Source organism: Podarcis pityusensis (genome assembly GCF_964106645.2).
Source record: "Podarcis pityusensis genome assembly, chromosome: 18".
Taxonomy (NCBI): domain Eukaryota; kingdom Metazoa; phylum Chordata; class Lepidosauria; order Squamata; family Lacertidae; genus Podarcis; species Podarcis pityusensis.
In genome coordinates, this window is record NC_138043.1 from 9,711,147 (window position 1) to 9,730,034 (window position 18,888).

An 18,888-nucleotide genomic window follows, 5' to 3' on the forward strand; every position below is an offset into this window, starting at 1 on the left:
GCTGAGGTGGGAGGCTCCCCAGGAGAAGCTGCCTTTGATCAAGCCAAAAGCCTGGGATAGAGGGCATGACAGTTTCCTGTACATCCTGATAATCCACTCAGGCTGATGTCCCGAGAAGCCAGCATGCCCATTTCCTTTTGCCAAGGCAAGGAAATATACGGGCGCTGGCAGCTCTCGAGGGCTCCCCTAAAGTCACCCTGAGCAGAACGATAGAGCGCACGGCCGGACTTGGGAGGCAGGCCTACCCTCTGCCTTGAAGCTGTTACCTAAAAGCCTGCTTAGGAACGCCCAACACAGACCCCTTGAAATTGCAGTCCTTTCTCCTAACATGCACCCTTCGGGGAAATCTCTGTAGCAACTCATTTCCCAGAGGCCCCCGGGAGTGGGAGCAGTGACTGCCAAAATGGTCTTGGAAGCCATCTGCTTTGTCTACAGAGAAGCAGTTCAAGTTCTAAAGAGGTCAGGCACCTGCGATGTAGATGGCAGACCAACACTTCTGCAAAGGTGGTTGTGCACCAACTTCTCGCTGCCCTATTCCTGCATGACCCAGGAGATCTTGCAAGTCCTCCGCGTGCACACCCACCCAGACCTAGACCCACACCCCCCAGGGCTCCCTACCTTGCCCGCCCAGCCCTTCCCCAGTCCAGCTTACCGAACTGATGTCTATCCCCATGGAGGTCTGGGTCTGGCTTCCCGGCGGAGACTGTGGGATTGTGGAAGGGACGGTGACGGAGAGCGGGGGCAGCTGCACCCCTCGCTGCAGGCCGGACGTCTGCATCAGGGAGGCATTGGGCGGGAGAGCGCTGGCGACCTGGGTCTGCTGTTGCTGCTGCTGCTGGGCGCTCGTCTGGGTAAAGAAGGGGTAGGGCGGGAGCTGCTGCTCCAGGGAGAGGGCGTCCATTGCCACGGCCTGGGGAGGGGGACAGGGCAGGAGAGGGCAGTGAGGAACAGCCTCCCCTGGGTCACAGGACAGGCAGGGAGGCCAGGGCGCTCTCCTTCAGATGACCCAGTCCAAGAGCAGGGGTCCCTACTAGTGGTCTGTGGAAACAGCCAGCACCTAGCAGAAATAAGTGATGCTCAAACGTATGTGTGCTTGTGTGTTTAAAACGTTCCAAAGTGCCCAGAGGTCTCACTGGGCCACTTAATAAACTTTGAGAGTCTTAATCTCAGGGTCATGGAACCCCACGTTGGGCCAAAGATTCCTGCATTGCAGGGGGTTGGTCTAGATGACTCTCAGGGTTCCTTCCCATTCTACAATTCAACAATTCCAAGGCTACGATATCAAGAGCTGGGATATGAGACAGCCAATGGTGGTGCACTGGGTGGAGTGTTGGACTGGGACCAGAGAGACCAGGGTTCAAATCCCCACTCAGCCACAAAGTTTGCTGGCACCAGTAACTCAGAACAACATCAGATCTTTTCTGCCACCCCTCTTCAGCGCCAGCCTTTCTGTCAAAACTAGCACTGGATTATGGAAACCGCAGACCCAAGCCTCGTCCGCCTACTCCACAGCATGCTCCCAATAAAAGTGACCCCCATCGCATCCCTTGCGTACCTGAGTGATTGGCGACAGAGGCGAGAGCGTGGGGGAGACCTGCTGGGGCTGGTTTCTCCTGGAGTCTGTGTTCAGCGAAAGGGGGCCAGTGGGTGGCTGTCGGTGCTGCTGGGAAGAGGCCTGCGTCGTCGTCATCCCTGCGGCAAATGGAGGGAAATGTCAGCACACGGGCTCCCGCGGGGGTCTTCCCGTCACTCGTTCCCATGCCAAAGGGTAGTTCTGGCAAGGCTAACCCTGAACACGCTTATTTCTCCACCACATCTCCAACATAGGTTGGATTTCATATGTGGTGGAGGTGTGAGGAAATTAAGAAATTTTGGGTAGTAGTACATGAAGAACTAAAGGAGATGTTGAAAATATCAATAACAAAGAAACCAGAGACATATCTCCTTGGACTGATAGATGAAGAGATACCACCGGGGGGGGGGGGGAAGAATTTTTCTATATGCAAGTACAGCTGCTAGAATAGTGATTGCTGCTAGGTGGAAGTCACAAACTATACCCACAAAGGAGGAATGGATTTGTAAACGAAATGAATATTTAATTTTGTCAAAATTAACTGCTATAATAAGAAATCAGTTGAATCAAAAATTTAAAAAGGAGTGGAAATGTTTTGATGAATATATGGCAAAATATTGCTCAAAAAAAGATACGCTAATATGCCTAGATTAAAATGTGAAGTACTGGAAGGAAGAAAAATTAGTAAGGAAAAAAAATAAGAATATACAGACGATTTGAGAAGACTGTAGAATGCAAAGATTATTGTAAATTGTATAATGTGGAGGAAATCGAGTGGGGTGGAGGGAAGTGGGAGGAAGGAGAAAAGAATAATATAATGGACTGAAGAAATATAAATGTAAATGTATGGGGAGAAGGGGAGGAAATGGTGTTGGCTTCGGTACATTTGTAATGTAATAAGTGAAAACCAATAAAATAAAATAAAATAATAATAACAAAAAACCCCTGAACACGCTTCAAAATACACAATCTGGACTCCCTCGGAAGGCGATGGACTCTGTCATTGCAGGTTTGGCTGGCCATCCGTCAGGGGTTCTTCAGCTGCGATTTCTGCATTGCAGAAAGTTGGGCTGGATGACCCTTGGGGTCCCTTCCAGCTCCTAACATTCTACGATTCTATGGGCTCTGTATAAGGCAGCTTCTTCAGAACTGCCTACAGTGACGGATATTCTAAGACTGAAACTCCCATCACTCTTGGCTACCATCCACGTCAACTGGAGCTGAGTCCAACGACTTCTAGAGGGCAGCAGGTTCCCCCAAGCCTGGTCTGCAATGACCGGCAACAACTCTACGATCTCCCTCCACCCGCATGGACTGAGAACTATTACCATGCTCAGCTGTCCTGGCAACCTAATAAACTCAACTCCCAAACAAGATGACCCCCTGGGCAGCGGGAGAGGGGCTAAGTCAGGTTACATCTGAGGCTGCAGCTTCATTTCCATCCCGCTGCATGCTGAACGTGCCAGGTGTAGACAGGGCATCCTACGCATTCTGAGATGAGCTACAGGGTTTCCCTCCTATGTTATACTCCATTATATCCTAACGTCCTGGAACTTGCATGCGTTAGTGGCTCCCAGTACGTTTCCGAGCACAATTCAAAGTGTTGGTACTGACCTTTAAAGCCCTAAAAGGCCTCAGCCCAGTATACCTGAAGGAGCATCTCCACCCCCTTTGTTCTGCCCGGACACTGAGGTCCATCTCCGAGGCCCTTCTGGCGGTTCCCTCCCTGAGAGAAGCAAAGCTACAGGGAACCAGTCAGAGGGCCTTCTCAGAAGTGGTGCCCGCCCTGTGGAACGCCTCCCATCAGATGTCAAGGAAATAAAGAACTATCTGACTTTTAGAAAACACCTGAAGGCAGCCCTGTTTAGGGAAGTTTTTAATGTTTGAAGTTTTATTCAGTTTTTAGTCCTCTGTTGGGAGCCGACCAGACTAGCTGGGGAGACCCGGCCGGATGGGCAGGGTTTAAATAATAAATTATTATTATTATTAGCAGTAGTAGTAGTAGTAGTAGTAGTGGTGGTGGTGGTTTTGGAAGGACTAGCCAACTCCTCCAATAGCTGATTGGTTGAAGGGCCTTTCCTATCTTGCAGTGTATGAAAAAGGTACTTCTGCCCAGAGACGAAAAAAACACACCTTTCCTGAGATTTGGGCCCCCTCTTCAGAGCTGTTTGCATGATATGCACACCATGTGGTCTTTGCCAGTCTTCTCCCCCCTTCCTCACTGCTTCTCTCCTTTTCTTCTTTTTAATTCTTGGTTTCGACCACATATGCATGATCCGTATTCTTGTTTTGTTATTTTTCTGTTGTGAACCTCCCTGCGATCTTTGGATTAAGGGTGGTATATAAATGTAATAAACAAATCATCATAATCACCATCTTTCTAAGGAGCTCAGGGGCTCTCTTCCCTCTACCCCAAAAGTTTGGGTTTCGTAGGTTTGCCGTGATGAGGGGACAAGGAGAAAGAAACTGAACTTTTAAACAGCGATTTGCAAAATGGGTATAAGAGGCACAGCCAAAAAGGGGGCTGAAAGTTGTCTTAGAAAATTAAAGCACTGTATTTTGGAGGTATCTGATGCTCTGCTACCCTCAGAGGAAGCAGGCTCTGCCCAACATCGTCCAAGGGGGTTGGACTAGATGACCCTCTAGGTCCCTTCCAACTCTATGGTTCTGTGGGCCTCCGCCTGCTAACTGCCGCTCCCTATCGCCAGTAAAATGGAATTACTTCACAAAGACAGGGCTTGGTTTTCAGATCTCCCTCCACCCAGAACGACAAACTAGACAAAGGAGGTTTGCAACAGTGAACAGCGAGCTTAGACAGGAAGTGGCATTGCAGGACAGGAAGTGAAGTCACACTGTCATTCTGGGCAGCTGCAGCCGCAACACCCCTTACCCTGATTGGCTGTGCTGATGCCCATATGCGTCAAGTTGGCCGCAAGGTTCCCGGTGCTGTTGGAACTGCTGAGGGATGGGAAAGGGGATTCTTCTGGGTCCAGCGGCGTCGGGAGAGGAGAGGGGAAGTGGATGTTTGTCAGGTCCGGCAGGGAACCACCCGTGTTGTGAGTGGCGGGGATAAGTGTGGTAGTGTTTTCCTGGTCAGCTGACGGAAAGATGCTGTGCTCAAGAAGAAACCGGGGGGGGGGGGGGGGAGAGAAAACTGAACCATTTGACAGACAAAAATACCCCAAGACCACATAGTTATCTCAGTTCAAGCACTGTGCCACACCACAGTTAGGCTTTCCCATGATGTCTCAACTAAGCCTTGCCTCCCAATGTTCTTGGGACTCCCCAATGAGTTGCAACTACAGTGGTACCTCTGGATGTGCACACCTCCGGTTGCATATCCTTCAGGATGTGAATGTGGGAAACCTAGAAGTATTTTTTTGGGTTTCGCCGTGTGCGCATGCACAGAAGCGCTTTACCACGCTGCATGCATGTGCAAAAGTGGTCCCTCCAGTTGCGGAAACCTCGGGATCCGACCGGAGCTCCAGAACAGATCCTGTCCACAACCGGAGGTACCACTGTACCTATTTCCTAGAGTTGCTAAAGCAATGACACTGTACTTTCTTTGTTGTCAGTTACATAGGAGATACAATAGCCATCTTCCAAAATCTAAAGGGCTGTCACATGGAAGACAGAGCCAGCTTGTTTTCTCCTGCTTGGGACCCAACCAATGGCTTCAAGTTACAAGAAAGAGGAGATTCCAATTAAACCAGGAATCAGCAACCTTTTTCAGCCGTGGGCCAGTCCACCGTCCCACAGACCTTGTGGGGGGCCGGATCATATTTTTTTGGGGAAATGAACGAATTCCTGGGCCCCACAAATAACCCAGAGATGTATTTTAAATAAAAGCACACATTCTACTCATGTAAAAACACGCGGATTCCCGGACCGTCCATGGGCCAGATTTAGAAGGCGATTGGGCCGCATCCGGCCCACGGGCCTTAGGTTGCCTACCCCTGGATTAAACATTAGAAAGAGCTTTCTGATGGACAGTGGGACAGACTCTCTTGGAAAGTGGTGGACTCTCCTTCCTCGGAGGTTTTTAAGCAGAGGTTGGTCATCCATCCGGGATGCTTTAGCTGAGATTCCTGCCTTGCAGGGGGTTAGGCTAGATGACCCTTGGGGTCCCTTCCAACTTCATGATTCGACATGACTCTTCCCAGCACACCCACAGGAAGGGACAACAGACGACGGGGAAGGATCCAACTAAGTTATACTCACAGCAGACCCCTCTTCAGCCTAGGATGTTCACCAATTACAGTGAGTCTGCTCAGAGTATGACCAACAGGGGATATAACCCTTTGTTTCTACAAAAAGCCAGCCAAAGTGTCCTACCAATGCAGAAACCAAACAACCCCGACTCTTTCACGTACTTGATTCCTGGAACCTCACAGGATTTAGGCCTTGAGGATCCGGTCTGAAAGAGAGAGAGACAAGAGAGAGAAACAGAGTCATTCCTTTTCTGCACCATTTATATAGGCTGCAGAATCTAATCATGAGCTGTCAGGACACCTTGTTTTCAAAAGAGAGCTTATAAGCCAAAAGGTATCGCCACCCTGAACGCTCTTAATTAAGCCTTAGAAGCAAACCCAACTTTCCCCAGTTGGGGAACTTGTTGGAACAAGTTTATGTAGCTGTGTAGCATGTCACACTGGGGCAGAATCAGTGCCTTTACCTTCTTAGCTTCCCACCCTTGCTTCGAGAGGTTCTTCTCTGTATCCGCTGTGTCTTCCTCCATGCCTGGGACGGCCAACAGTAAGACTACAAGAAATTAATTTAAAGGTGGGGGGGAAATCTCATTATGGATCAGCAAAAGGTGCCCTGAAACGAGACTCCGTTGGACCCAAGCGGGTAAAACTAAACTGCATTTTTAAAAAAAAAAACAACAAATTGAAAGTCTATGCATATTTGTTGATTTCCCTTGTTCTTCCTTTTTCCTAAAAAAAAGGTCCTTTATGTGTACTGACCTAACTTTCGATATGTATATTTTTAGGTTGTAAGTTGCATTGTGTAATTTACAGCTTTTATTGAGGGTGGGTGTGTTTTTTGAAGTCTCAGACTATTCATTAAAAGCCCTTTCCGCCTCCCTCCCATGCTCAGTGACAAAACAGATATACTGTATATACTTCACCTCTTTTTTGCTGCATGTCCTGTGACCCAGCTAAGAAAGGCTCCGCCTGAGTGGGAGTCATCGTACTCTGGTGCAGGGCAGAATCTGAATTGGTCCTGGTTGAGAAAGGGCAGACAAAAACTATCAGAGCTGGAAAGTGGCTGTCAGGGAACTGACATCGGAGCTAGAGGCGGAGGGAAGGCTCTCAAATGATGCTGGAGAAGGGCCCAGCAGGGAGAGAGGCAGCTCAGCAGATGGGGAAGCAATTCAGCGCAACACCAGGAATAAAGAGGGGCAGATGGGGGGAGCGGCGAGAGGGCTCCCAGACTCTTCACCGGACACCAGCGGGGAGAGCACGGGTCCTCCGCTACCCACGCCCTCCCTGCGCAGAAAACTTCCGCGCAGAGAGAGTAGGAGGAGACTGGGTGTCAAACAACTTTTATGTTGGAAAAGGTTTAAGAAACGCCCACTGACGGATTCTGCTAGCGACTGAGGCAGCCACGAAGTGAAGGGCTGCCCAGACTGAAAGGTTTAGCAAGGCAACAAAGCCAGGAAAGGCGGCAACTTACGCACGAGCAACCCATACTCATTACAGTGGCCAACCCCCCCCCCCCCCAGCTTTGAAAAGGAGTGCAGGAAATCACTAGCCAAGTAGCTTGACGTCTGCCTGGATTTTGGCTAAATGTTAGAGGAAACTTCCTAATGAAAGGAGTTGTTCGACAACAGGACAGAGGCTGCCTTGTGGTCTCTCTGTGGTTGGAGATACTGTATTTTTTGCACCATAACACTCACTTTTTTCCTCCTAGAAAGTAAGGGGAAATGTCTGTGCGTGTTATGGAGGGAATGCCTACGGGTGGCATGCCTACGGATTTTCCTCCTCTAAAAACTATGTGCGTGTTATGGTCGGGTGCGTGTTATAGAGCGAAAAATACGGTATAAAAGGAGCAGCTGGGCAGAAATTGGATGAAGGGAGCTCAGAGCAGCATCCCTAACTGGCATTTTCTGAACACCAGTGCCTGGAAACTACCAGAGTGTGAACTTGTGCTCAGGTCCTGCTTGTGGGTTTCCCATTGGGGCCTCTGGTTGGCCCCTGTGAGAAGAGGATGCTGGACTCAATGGGCCAGGGGCCTGATCCAGGAGACTCCCTGTCTGCAGTTCTCTCTCTCCGCCTGCCCACCCCTCTCCCGACAAAGAATTGCAGTTTTTAAAGCAGGACTGTGCTAGACAGGAGGAGGATCAACGGGGCATTTTGCAACCGGAATACCCAGAGTTCAAAAATCAGCACTTACGTACCTCCTCCAGCTTGTGTCTGAAGGAGGCGACAGGTAGACGGTACCATACGGACAGCTGTCCACGTGAGTCGGGCAGTCAAGGAAGAAGGGAAGGTATCCAGAGCTTCTTGGGAAAGTTTCAGCAATAAAAGTTTTAAGTGTTCAACAGGCCTTGTTGGGCGTCATATATTTACACACAGACACCACATGGTGTTTGGTCAGCACAGGGCAAGCCCCCAGTTTTGCAAAGAAACCCACTGCACTTAATGGGGAAGAGCTACAAAACGGTGTTCGGACGGTGTTTGCTTTCTGTTCTCTCTCCCTCTCTCAATGCCTTGCTTCCTCTTCTTTCCTTTCACCTGACATTTCCCTTCACCTCTGGCTAAAGCTGATCTCAAAGCACTGCTTCATCCTTCTCTTACAGATGGCTTCATGGCCTTTCAGATGAAAATTAACTAGGGCTATGCCACATCCCACCTCAGAATGAAAGGGGGGCTTCTAGTAGGGCCCTAAATGTGGGAGAGATGGGAAGCAGGGCACGTTAAGTCGCCTCCGCTGAAAGACCAGCTTCATCAGATGCCTCCTGCCCCTGGGCTGCTTCTAGGCCAGATATCCATTCTCAGAACTGCTTTTTAAAGAACTGACGCCTGAGCTTGCTTTTTTCCTTTTCCTTCCTGGTCTCTCTTTCCTTGTGCACAGTGTATTTTTAATGTGTTACCAGTTCAGGTTTTCGTGTGTTCCCAGCACCTACTGATAAGCTGCACCTTCCTAAACATCTCCCAGGCACATGCATCCCCTCCTATGCTCTAGGCTGCAATGCTGAGCCAAAGGATATCTGCCTGCCGTGCTTATCCACGGACAGCGGGCGCCGGTGGGGCGAGCCAAGGCGGTTCCGGTCGCGATACACCCTGTCCACCAGCCCATGGTGCCGGGTCGTCCTGCTGGTGTCCAATCCTGATGACTGAAACGGAGTCTGAAGAGAAAGGCAAATGGGCATTGAAAGGATGGGAAAAACAACCCTGTGACAACATTGCAGGGGACTCAACCAGATGACTCTCAGGGGTCTCTTCCACTTCTACCAGTGTGGCAAATTGCTTTCATGCATATGGCTAGCGAAGTTTAACCTGACTTCATAGGAATAATTGTGTGCTTGAAGTCCATCAGTTTCAAGGATACTACAAACGCTTTCAAATCTTTTATATAGTCTTTCAAAATTGAGAAACAGGCTTGGCCTTTCTCCTGCATAGTAGCTAGTAATTTCCTACAGACCAAGCAAGAATACTTGTGGGGTATTATTCATAGAATCACAGAGTTGGAAGAGATCCCCAGGGGTCATCTAGTCCAACCCTCTGCAATGCAGGAATCTCAGCTAAAGAATCCAGGACAGGTGGCCATTCAAAACTGAATTACTAGTAATATTTGCATACGCACACACACCAAAAAACAAAACAAAACAACTTTGCAGTCTGATATCAATTTATGGGACCTGAATACAGGTGTCTGAACCAATTAGGGAGGTTTTTAATATTGGAGGTTTTTTTTGTGTGTTTTGATATTTTGTTGGAAGCCACCCAGAGTGGCTGGGGCAATCCAGTCAGATGGGTGGCATATAAATAATAACATTATTATTAGTATTATAATAATAATAATAATAATAATTATTATTATTATTATTATTATTATTATTCTACACAATGTCCTGGGTTCCTTTGGAGGAAAGTGCAGGATTCAATATACACACACACACACACACACGCACACACATATATATACATATCTATAAATGAATGACAAAATAATGTCTACAGCTCCTTTTAGTGCAGCATGTGGATACTGCTTTTTAGATGGAGGGAAAAAAGAAATTAAGAGAAATATCTGCCGATGCTCTTGGGCAGAAAGGGCAACCCTCACCTGGAAAGGCAGGTCCATAGCACTGCTCCCAATCTGATTGACATTTGGGAGGGATCCTCCATAGTACTGGCCACGGGTCTGGCCCAACTGCAAATACTGGTTTTTCTGTAGCTGTAGCTAGAAAACAGAGAAAGAGGAAGATTAATTAAGCTGTGCAGGTGGAGAAGGAACAATCCTGGGCTGGCCAGGAGGAGATATGGAACCCAAGCACCTGGCAAGGTTGTACCCAACTAACCTCACAGTTGGATTTCTGCAACAGATATACCTTTGGGATTAATTCAGAGGATGCAACTGGTGCAGAACGCAGGGGCTAGGTTGCTTGTAATGCTCTGCTCGCACTGGCTGCTGCTGAGCCAAGTTCAATGTGTTGATACTCAAGATCCTACATAACTGAAAGACCAGATTGCTTGAGAGACTGTCTTGTCTCTTACACAAGCAGTAGATCACTGAGGACTGCCGGAAAGCTTCTCCCGTGTGCTCCAAAGGTCTGAGAAGCCCGATCCATACTAACTTGCAGCAGGGCTTTTAGTGTTGCTGCTCCTGCCCTGTGGAATAGGATGCCCGTTGAGATATAGCAGGTACCCACTAGCTGTACTTTCTGGAAGTGACTGCATTTCTTTGCTTTGGAATCTTGTAAACATCTTATTGCAATCAAGTGGCATATAAAACTATGTTAATTACATATTTATTAAAAAAGCCAAGCCAACCTCAGGCCAATTTGAAGAACACATGCCCATGGGTATCTGTGCGCCATGAGGGCTGGTACAGATGCAACAGCCACATTTCCGAGGCAGCTTGACTCTGAATGCCCATTTAACAAGAGGAGGGGGAGTCCTGCCTTCTGGTCCCTGAGTCTGTGGGCTGCATGGAGGCATCCAATTGCGCAGAGCAGGGAAAAAAGGGTGCTGGTCTAGACATCTACCTCTGGCCTGACCCAGGCATGAACAGGAAGGACGGGAGCAAGGAGGCATTTTCAGTGTGTTCCTGTGGTTCCCCAACTTTTGGGGGGGTCCCACCCCCTCGGCTCCACAAACTCATCTCCAGTAACCCCCTACCCTACACAAAGCATAATTAAGAATAGCAGTTTGCACAACCCACTAAGGAAGATAAGGACACAATAAAATTCAAAATCAATTGCACATGCATTCAATATCCAATCAAAACTATTTCATTTTATGAATTCAATGAAACTGATGAACTTGATCCAGCTTTTCAAAGTCTGATAGGCATTTACACCCCACAGAGCCCCCTGCCTCTTAGGGTCCCCTAGATAACCCCACTGCCCCCCAAGGGAGGTACTGCCCACTTTGGGAAACACTAGCCCATGCTGAAAGAAGCATCGCCATTCCCGAAAACCAAATCCTGACGCCAAGTTCCTGACTAGCTGGACAAAAAAGGAAGGGGAGGGGATATTATACGTTATTAAGATTTATCCCACAACCCCTTTTAAACACATCATCAGCTTCAACACACCAGTACGCAAATATAAGCTGGAAGCAGCAGATCTGGTCAAAGCAACACAAATATATACAGGTCGTGATAACACAGGTCAGTCTTTCCTGGTGCCTTGCAGAAGTCTCAGACTACAGTTCCCATCAGCCCTGGGGACACATGGCCATGCTGGCTGATGGGAGCTGTAGTCCAAAACAGATTTCACATACTAACCACCCAATGAATATCAGACAACCAGTGAACACAGAATGGTTACCATATTAGCTCTGTGGTCCCCACAGATGCAAAGAGGATCTTTTTACCCACTGCTCCAGGATCTGATCAAGAAAATATGAGCGTCTTTTTGAGTTTGCCTTGGGTTTTAATCCACAAATTAAACCACACAAAAACAAACACCATTCCTGAAGTCTCAAAAGGTTTAGGAAGCACTTTGCTTCCCCTTCTTAAAACAGGACCAGTTGGTAACATTATCATGATGAAAAGACCCTGGTGTTGGGAAAGATTGAGGGCACAAGGAGAAGGGGACAGCAGAGGACAAGATGGTTGGACAGTGTTCATGAAGCTACCAACATGAGTTTGACCAAACTGTGGGAGGCAGTGGAAGACAGGAGTGCCTGGCGTGCTCTGGTTCAGGGGTTCACGAAGAGGAGGACACAACTAAACAACAAAGGGTAAAGGGCAGGCTAACAATAATAAAATAATAATAATAGAAAGAAAGAAAGAAAGAAAGAAAGATTTGTAAGCTGTCTCCTTTAGGGTAAAGGGCAGGATAACAACAACAACAACAACAACAACAACAACAACAACAACCACCACCACCACCACCACCACCACCAGCCCTGCTTAAAGATGCCAGGGATTGAACTGGGACCATTTGCATGCAAAGCTTGTGCTCTGCAGCTGAGCGACGGCCCTTCGATATGGAACATGCTGAAATCAGCAGACCATTTTTACGCAGGATCTGTAAGCAAGCCATTTAAGCAGACATAACCAGGAGCTCTATTAAAACAAACACGCACAGACCAGCAGCCCCCTGCCAATTACACTCAGAGCCTAGAAACGTCCTAAGAGCTTTTACATTATTAATGCAGCTTAGTTAAAAAAGAAAAAGAAATGAAATGTAATCAATACGGGCCGCTGGAAGTCAAGGCGGAACGGACCGGGAGCCAGAAACATTTTATCAATCAGCAGATGCGCTGTTCTTGCCAGGCCGGGCCCTGGACCTAATGAGGCAGCCGTGGCGCACCTTCCCATCCCAGAGCAAACAGAAGACTCCCGCCGCCCCATCGATCCGCACAGCCCATTGCTGAGGGCTAGGCGGCGCAGAGAACCCTGTAGGCGGACGAGAACAGCAGCCCGTTGCTGGCTCAGGCTGGCCTGTTCCAGCAATCTGCTTCCAAGAGCCAAAGTGGGGGGAAGCCTCACAAGAAAAGAAGGCATTCTCTTTTTGCTGGGGCCCAGCACCTGCAACTCCCCGAGGTAAACTGCCTTGGGAGGAGGAGGTTGTACTTACAGGTGGTTCTGCTGCAACACTTAGGGATGGGCAGAGCACATTCACGGCATGCCTCTCTTATTATTGCTGTTGTTGTTATTTATTACATTTAAATATCACTTATTTTATCCAAGGAGCTCCAGGTGGCGTGCATGGTCCTCCCCCCCCCTCACTGACCCACGCGACAACCCTGTGAGGTAGGTTAGGCTGAGAGAAGCCTTGAGGATCATTACCCAGAGAGCTGCATGGCCGAGTGGAGATTTGAACCCTCATCTCCCAGGTCCTAGTCTGGCACTGCAAACCCTACCTGAGCGCTGGCTCTCTTCTGCGACAGGAGTGCAGACGGCGCCCCTCCAGGCATGAAGCGTGCACAGGTCTGCTTGGCTCCAGCAAAAAATGGCTGCATCTCAAGCCTTCAGGCTATGCCCTGGGGCTTAGGCATAGAGAAGGTCCCAGGCCCTCCTATTGCAGAGAGAGATGATAGCAGGGGTGGGCCACATTCTCTCAGAGGGAAGCATCTAAGGGGCTGTATCGCAGTGACAGGCAGGGGCCAAGGAAAAGGAGACAGAACAATGCATGAGACTCTTATCCAGGGGTCAGCAAACTTTTTCAGCAGGGGGCCGGTCCACTGTCCCTCAGAACTTGTGGGGGGCCAGACTATATGGGGGGGGGGGATAAGAACGAATTCCTATGCCCCACAAATAACCCAGAGATGCATTTTAAATAAAAGCACACATTCTACTCATGTAAAAACACCAGGCAGGCCCCACAAATGACCCAGAGATGCATTTTAAATAAAAGGGCACATTCTACTCATGTAAAAACACCCTGTTTCCCGGGCCAGATTATAAGGCGATTGGGCTGGATCTGGGCCAGCCCCGGGCCTTAGTTTGCCTACCCATGTTCTTATCTGTGCATCTGAGGCTGCACTCCAAGCGTGCAAAAGACCAAAGTGTCTATGCATCCCTTCAATCCAGGCAACCAAGAGGGATCATCAGGGACCAAGGACACAGTCTAATCAGGCAAAAGCCCTTGAGGAGAACAGAGAAGAGGGATGGTGAGAATCCCAAGGGCCATACAGAGAGGATCGGAGCAGCACATCTGGCCCCCAGGGCCTAAGATTTCCCACTCCTGCCAGTCAGTCAAACAATTTAGGTTAGACAATATGCCGAATATTGATGTGTGTTTTAATCTATTTTAGCTTATTGCCCTGTTTAATTTTTTTCAGTGCCTTAAATTGTTGCTTCTGATTGTTTTTATCAACATACACTTTTTGTAAACCGCTTTGAGGCATTTTGCATTTTTTTTTGTTTCACAATCAAGTGGAGTATACATTTTATCATAGAGTTGGAAGGGATGCCAAGGGCCATCTAGTCCAACCCCTTGCAATGCAGGAACCTCAACTCAAACATCCATGACAGATGAAATAAAATAAATGAATTTAGCTAAACGCCTACTCCTGAGATGAAAGGAGTGACCAAAATAAAGCGTCAGCGCACATGCAGAGAGAGACACACACTCACACAAAAAGCAAGAGATGCCCACTACCGAGCGGGATAAAAATAGCTTTTTCTGTTCCTGGTGTTTTTTAAATTATTTTTAGCTGCAGCCATGAATATGCAGTTATGTAACCGGGCACAGCTCCTGATAAATCAGAAAGCAAACAGGAGGGAATGTTTACATTCTTCGCGGAAAAGCGTAGTGGCTGGATGGCAGAAAGGCAGCACGCGCAGGCAGGTAGTGGCGGGGGGGGAGCAGGAGAGAGAGGGAGGGAGGGACGTGCCCAATGCCAGTCTGGTGCTGATTGGCAGCCAATGGGTGTAAGATAAATAAAGCTGCCAGGGAAGCACTCCAGGGAGGAGTAGGAAGATGCTGGTCTTGCCAAGTGACCAAAGAGAGCTAAGGTGGGAAAGGACCTTTTAGGGGAGGGGTAATGAAAGGAGGTGCCCTTTCCTTTCCGCCAACAAACTCCCTGAAATGTCCTCCCTTCCCACCCTGACATCTGCTGGGTTGCTTGCTTTTCCCCTAGGAAAGGGACCTTGCCTAACGTTAAAGCAGTGTTGCCTGCACTGGTAGGCAGCAGCTCAGGCTGAGAGGTCTCACTGAGAGGAGCTGGAGACCTTCTGCACGAGGGTGCTATGGAGTGGGGTTACGGACAGCGCCTGCCAAAGGGGATTCTTGCATTACTTAAGAAAGGAGGAAGGCTGGCTCTGATACGTGCAGGCCTGCTCCGTGAATGCGTCCGTTTCCAGGAAATGAGCCTGTTTAGGAAACTCTCTGCTCTAATCTCTGAAGGCTGAATGAGAAGCAGCCCAAAGCAGTGTTAGAAACTCCCAATATATAAGCTAGGTGCCAAATGATTCCTTAAATCAAGGTTGCAGTCGTCAAAACAGAATGCCTAGTTGCTATTTGGGGGCCAGACGGCCCTAAAGTCATATTTTTCAAATGACTGTGATTATTAGTTAAACCCTGGCTAGTTCAGATGACAACCTTCAGCCAGGTTAAGAACTTTTGAGAACTGAAAGAAGAAGAATCAACTTTATCCAGGGACAGTCCACACATCTATTGGCCTATTCCTACCTATTTTTCTTCATGGTGACATGGACCATTCAGAATGTGAGAATATTCTTCATAACTCTGAGCAGGGCAGTGAAGTGAGGGAAGTGAAGAAAAGCAATAACCATTCACTATAACAATGTTCTCTGCTCCTGCTCAGACTGCATGGGGAAAGCATTTTGGTTCCAGAAATTCATTCAGATTGTGCAGATAAAATATAACTGATAGAATTCTAAAGGATTGGGCATTAGTGTGTGAAAACAGTTGAAATTCAAGGATCCCCAGATGGCGGGGATGTCAGGCTTCACTTGGTTGCAAGTTGCCGAAAGCCAGGTGCAAAATGTGCCTGGCTGATTTTGAACACTGGCCCAAGGACTCTGTGAAAGAACAAGTAAAGGAACTTTTTCACATCTTAGACCACTCGTCAGCCTGTTCTCTCAACCTGCAGCTCCAGCGCTGTGAGCACCAATCACCAAGGTACCATGCAAAGAAAACTCACATCTATGTCTTTCTAATTATACTGCACCACTGGGAGGCTATCTTGGCTGGAAACTGGGCATAAATCTGATAAATTTAGGCAATCAGCCATACAGCTTTGAGAACTTGAGGTCTGCAGTTGGAGATGTCATTCCAGTTCCAGTAAGAGACTCAAATTTAGACGTCTGACTCTGCTAACCATGCCTTGTTTCTGGAGAGTAACATGCAGGGTGGGTGGATAAATCCATTCACCACGTTCGCTTGATCTGTTCCCTCACTGATCAAGGAAGAGCAAGCAGCCAGGCACCATAAAACAGGAACTCTTTATACACTCTCGAGTACTTAAACTGCTACGCTCCGTTTAGTGAGCCATACATTAAGAGCCTCAAATAAGAAACACACAGCTCAATTAAGGCAGCCTGTTTAATTCAGTGGGTTTGCCCAAGAAGAACAGCTTGTTCTCAGCCCCACGGAGCTGTGGTCCCGTGGCTGCAAAAACACACCTGGTCCCAGGTTCAAGCAAAAGGCAATGCAATTGGTTTCTGGACTAACTGACCTATAAAGCATTATATGGATCAGAACCCCAGGACCTCAAGGACCGCCTCTCCCCACAGGAACTGACCCGAACCTTGCACTCATCATCTGAGGCCCTTCTTCACATGACCTCTCCAAGGGAGGTCCCAAAGATGGCAACACAAGAGCGGGTCCTTTCAGTGGTGGCTCCCTCTTTGTGGAATGCTCTCCCCAGGGAGGCTCACCTCCCATTACATATGTTTAGGCACCAGGCAAAAAGCTGCTTTTCCACTAGGCCTTTCATTACCTGTGGCCTCCCAGAGTGGGTGGGATGTTCCAATCAGTGTTTGAAACTCCCCAGGTTCCAGGCACATTTTGCTACTGTGCAAGTCCAACTGCGACTACGTGGAGATTTCTGGGTGCCCGGTTGGCGACTGACCAACCTGACCATGTCCATCAAGACAGCTGACTCATGGGCAGCTACAGTAGCGCATCCTGTGCTTCTGTGTTGCCATGCAAATCAGGAACCCCTTGCTGGGCACCTTAGCCCTCCATCATCACATCAGGGAAAGTAAGTACAGGGCTGGGTATAGAGATATTTGACTGTGCTGCAGCCTTTCCACAGGCCACCCAAATGGATCTCACAGGCCACAGTTTAAAAACCTCTGCTTTAGTCCATAGTTAATGCCATTTCCCTTTCCATTGTGCACGTTTCTCCTTCTTGCATATGGGGACAAGTAAATTGTTGTAAGAACAAGCTACAGTCAAGCAATGCACCGTATTTTTCGCTCTATAAGACGCACCAGACCACAAGACGCACCTAGCTTTTGGAGGAGGAAAACAAGAAAAAAATATTCTGAATCTCAGAAGCCAGAACAGCAAGAGGGATCGCTGCGCAGTGAAAGCAGCAATCCCTCTTGCTGTTCTGGCTTCTGGGGTAGCTGCGCAGCCTGCATTCGCTCCATAAGACGCACACACATTTCCCCTTACTTTTTAGGAGGGAAAAAGGGAGTCTTACAGAGCAAAAAATACGGCAGCTAAGATCACAGAACCATAGACTTGTAGCATTGGAAGGGACCCCGAGGATCATCTAATCCAACCCCTGGGCAAATTACACATTCTGCTGTGGTGACCGTAACCTAGGTTTAAGGTGCCATTTGGCGCCTCGTTTATATAGCTGAGTTTCTAACACTGTTTTGGACAGCAACTTGCTTTGTTCCCAGAGGTAGCATACAGCCATCGTGACTAGTGGACCCTGACAGCTTCATCCTCCATGAATGAGTGTAATCCCCTTTTAATGCCATCTAAATTGATGGCTGTTGCCACATCTCGTGGGAGTGGGCGTCATAGCTTAGATATGCGCCGTGCCAAGTCCTTTCTGTTGCCTGTCCTGAATATTCCAATATTCAACTTTTCTGGCTCCAAGTTCTAGCATTGTATGAGAGAGGGAGAAAAGCTCTTTATTTGCGGACAGTGGTCCAAAACATCTGGGGGCCACCAAATTGGGGGAGGTTGCAATAAAAGCAACCACAGCAGGCTAATTCTGCTTTCCATTAGCAAATGTATAATGCTAAAGCTACATAGCAGCAGCAGCAGCAGCAGCAGCTACAGTGGTACCTCGGGTTAAGAACTTAATTGGTTCCAGAGCTCTGTTCTTAACCTGAAACTGTTCTTAACCTGAAGCACCACTTTAGCTAATGGGGCCTCCTGCTGCTGCCACGCCGCCGAAGCATGATTTCTGTTCTCATCCTGAAGCAAAGTTCTTAACCTGAGGTACTATTTCTGGGTTAGCAGAGTCTGTAACCTGAAGCGTATGTAACCCGAAGTACCACTGTATTGATATTCCAACAGCTGCTGCAGCGGCCTTCTTGCTCTGAGCAAGCTGCCCTGGATGGCAGATTAAAAAGTGGCAGATTCAATGGAATTAATAAGACTTCTGGAACAATGAATCTGCCTTTCCTGGTTGCCAACAAAACACTGTTCTTAGCCACCGTGGTGTGAAAGAGTTAGTCATTTCAAGGCAGCAACACACACATACACACGCCAGTTCAAAAGGCCTAGCTCAGCACCACCTGACTGCAGAGGACAAAATATCCCTTTAATATTGTGCTTGCAGATCCATTTACAAGGATTTACGGGGAGGAGAAATTCAATCAAGGAGAAAGTAGCCAGCCACAGCACTTAGGAGAAAGTTGACCTGTTACTTGCTATTTCTGGACTGTTTGAAGAAGAAGAAAGCCTCTGCATGTCAGCTCACTTGGCATCACAGAATCTAGCTCTAGAACAACACACACACGGATGTTGATGCAGCCCATAACTTAACTGCAGGCTCTGCAATGAGGTAAGTCTTGCCAGGCTCCTATTTGCATACAGTTAAAAGTACATTTTGTTCTCCGCTGGCTTTACAGACAATTGTATCTACACGCACTCACCTCCTTGGCGGAGATGCACCTCCACTCAAGTTTCATTTCCATCACCCACACGGTGGGCGTTGCTTTTAATCTGCCTGTGCCAAAGTTGGGGGGGGGGGGGA

General features: G+C 48.2%; 1 protein-coding gene across 7 annotated transcripts in view; it reads right to left on the reverse strand.

Annotated features, from left to right (window-relative positions):
• CRTC1 (CREB regulated transcription coactivator 1) overlaps positions 1 to 18,888 on the reverse strand; it is a 53,332-nt gene that overhangs the window by 16,679 nt on the left and 17,765 nt on the right. For 4 of the 7 annotated variants that reach the window (XM_080988951.1, XM_080988949.1, XM_080988952.1 and 1 more), the window contains exons 2-10: positions 9,866 to 9,982; positions 8,790 to 8,927; positions 7,977 to 8,038; positions 6,705 to 6,799; positions 6,249 to 6,334; positions 5,947 to 5,990; positions 4,464 to 4,684; positions 1,556 to 1,692; positions 653 to 910 (exon numbers count right to left, since the gene is read on the reverse strand). In XM_080988951.1, coding sequence (XP_080845077.1) covers positions 653 to 910; positions 1,556 to 1,692; positions 4,464 to 4,684; positions 5,947 to 5,990; positions 6,249 to 6,334; positions 6,705 to 6,799; positions 7,977 to 8,038; positions 8,790 to 8,927; positions 9,866 to 9,982 — 1,158 coding nt within the window. The remainder of the gene's footprint in view (positions 1 to 652; positions 911 to 1,555; positions 1,693 to 4,463; positions 4,685 to 5,946; positions 5,991 to 6,248; positions 6,335 to 6,704; positions 6,800 to 7,976; positions 8,039 to 8,789; positions 8,928 to 9,865; positions 9,983 to 18,888) is intronic. The other 3 variants (XM_080988954.1, XM_080988953.1, XM_080988955.1) reach the window with 1 other exon arrangement.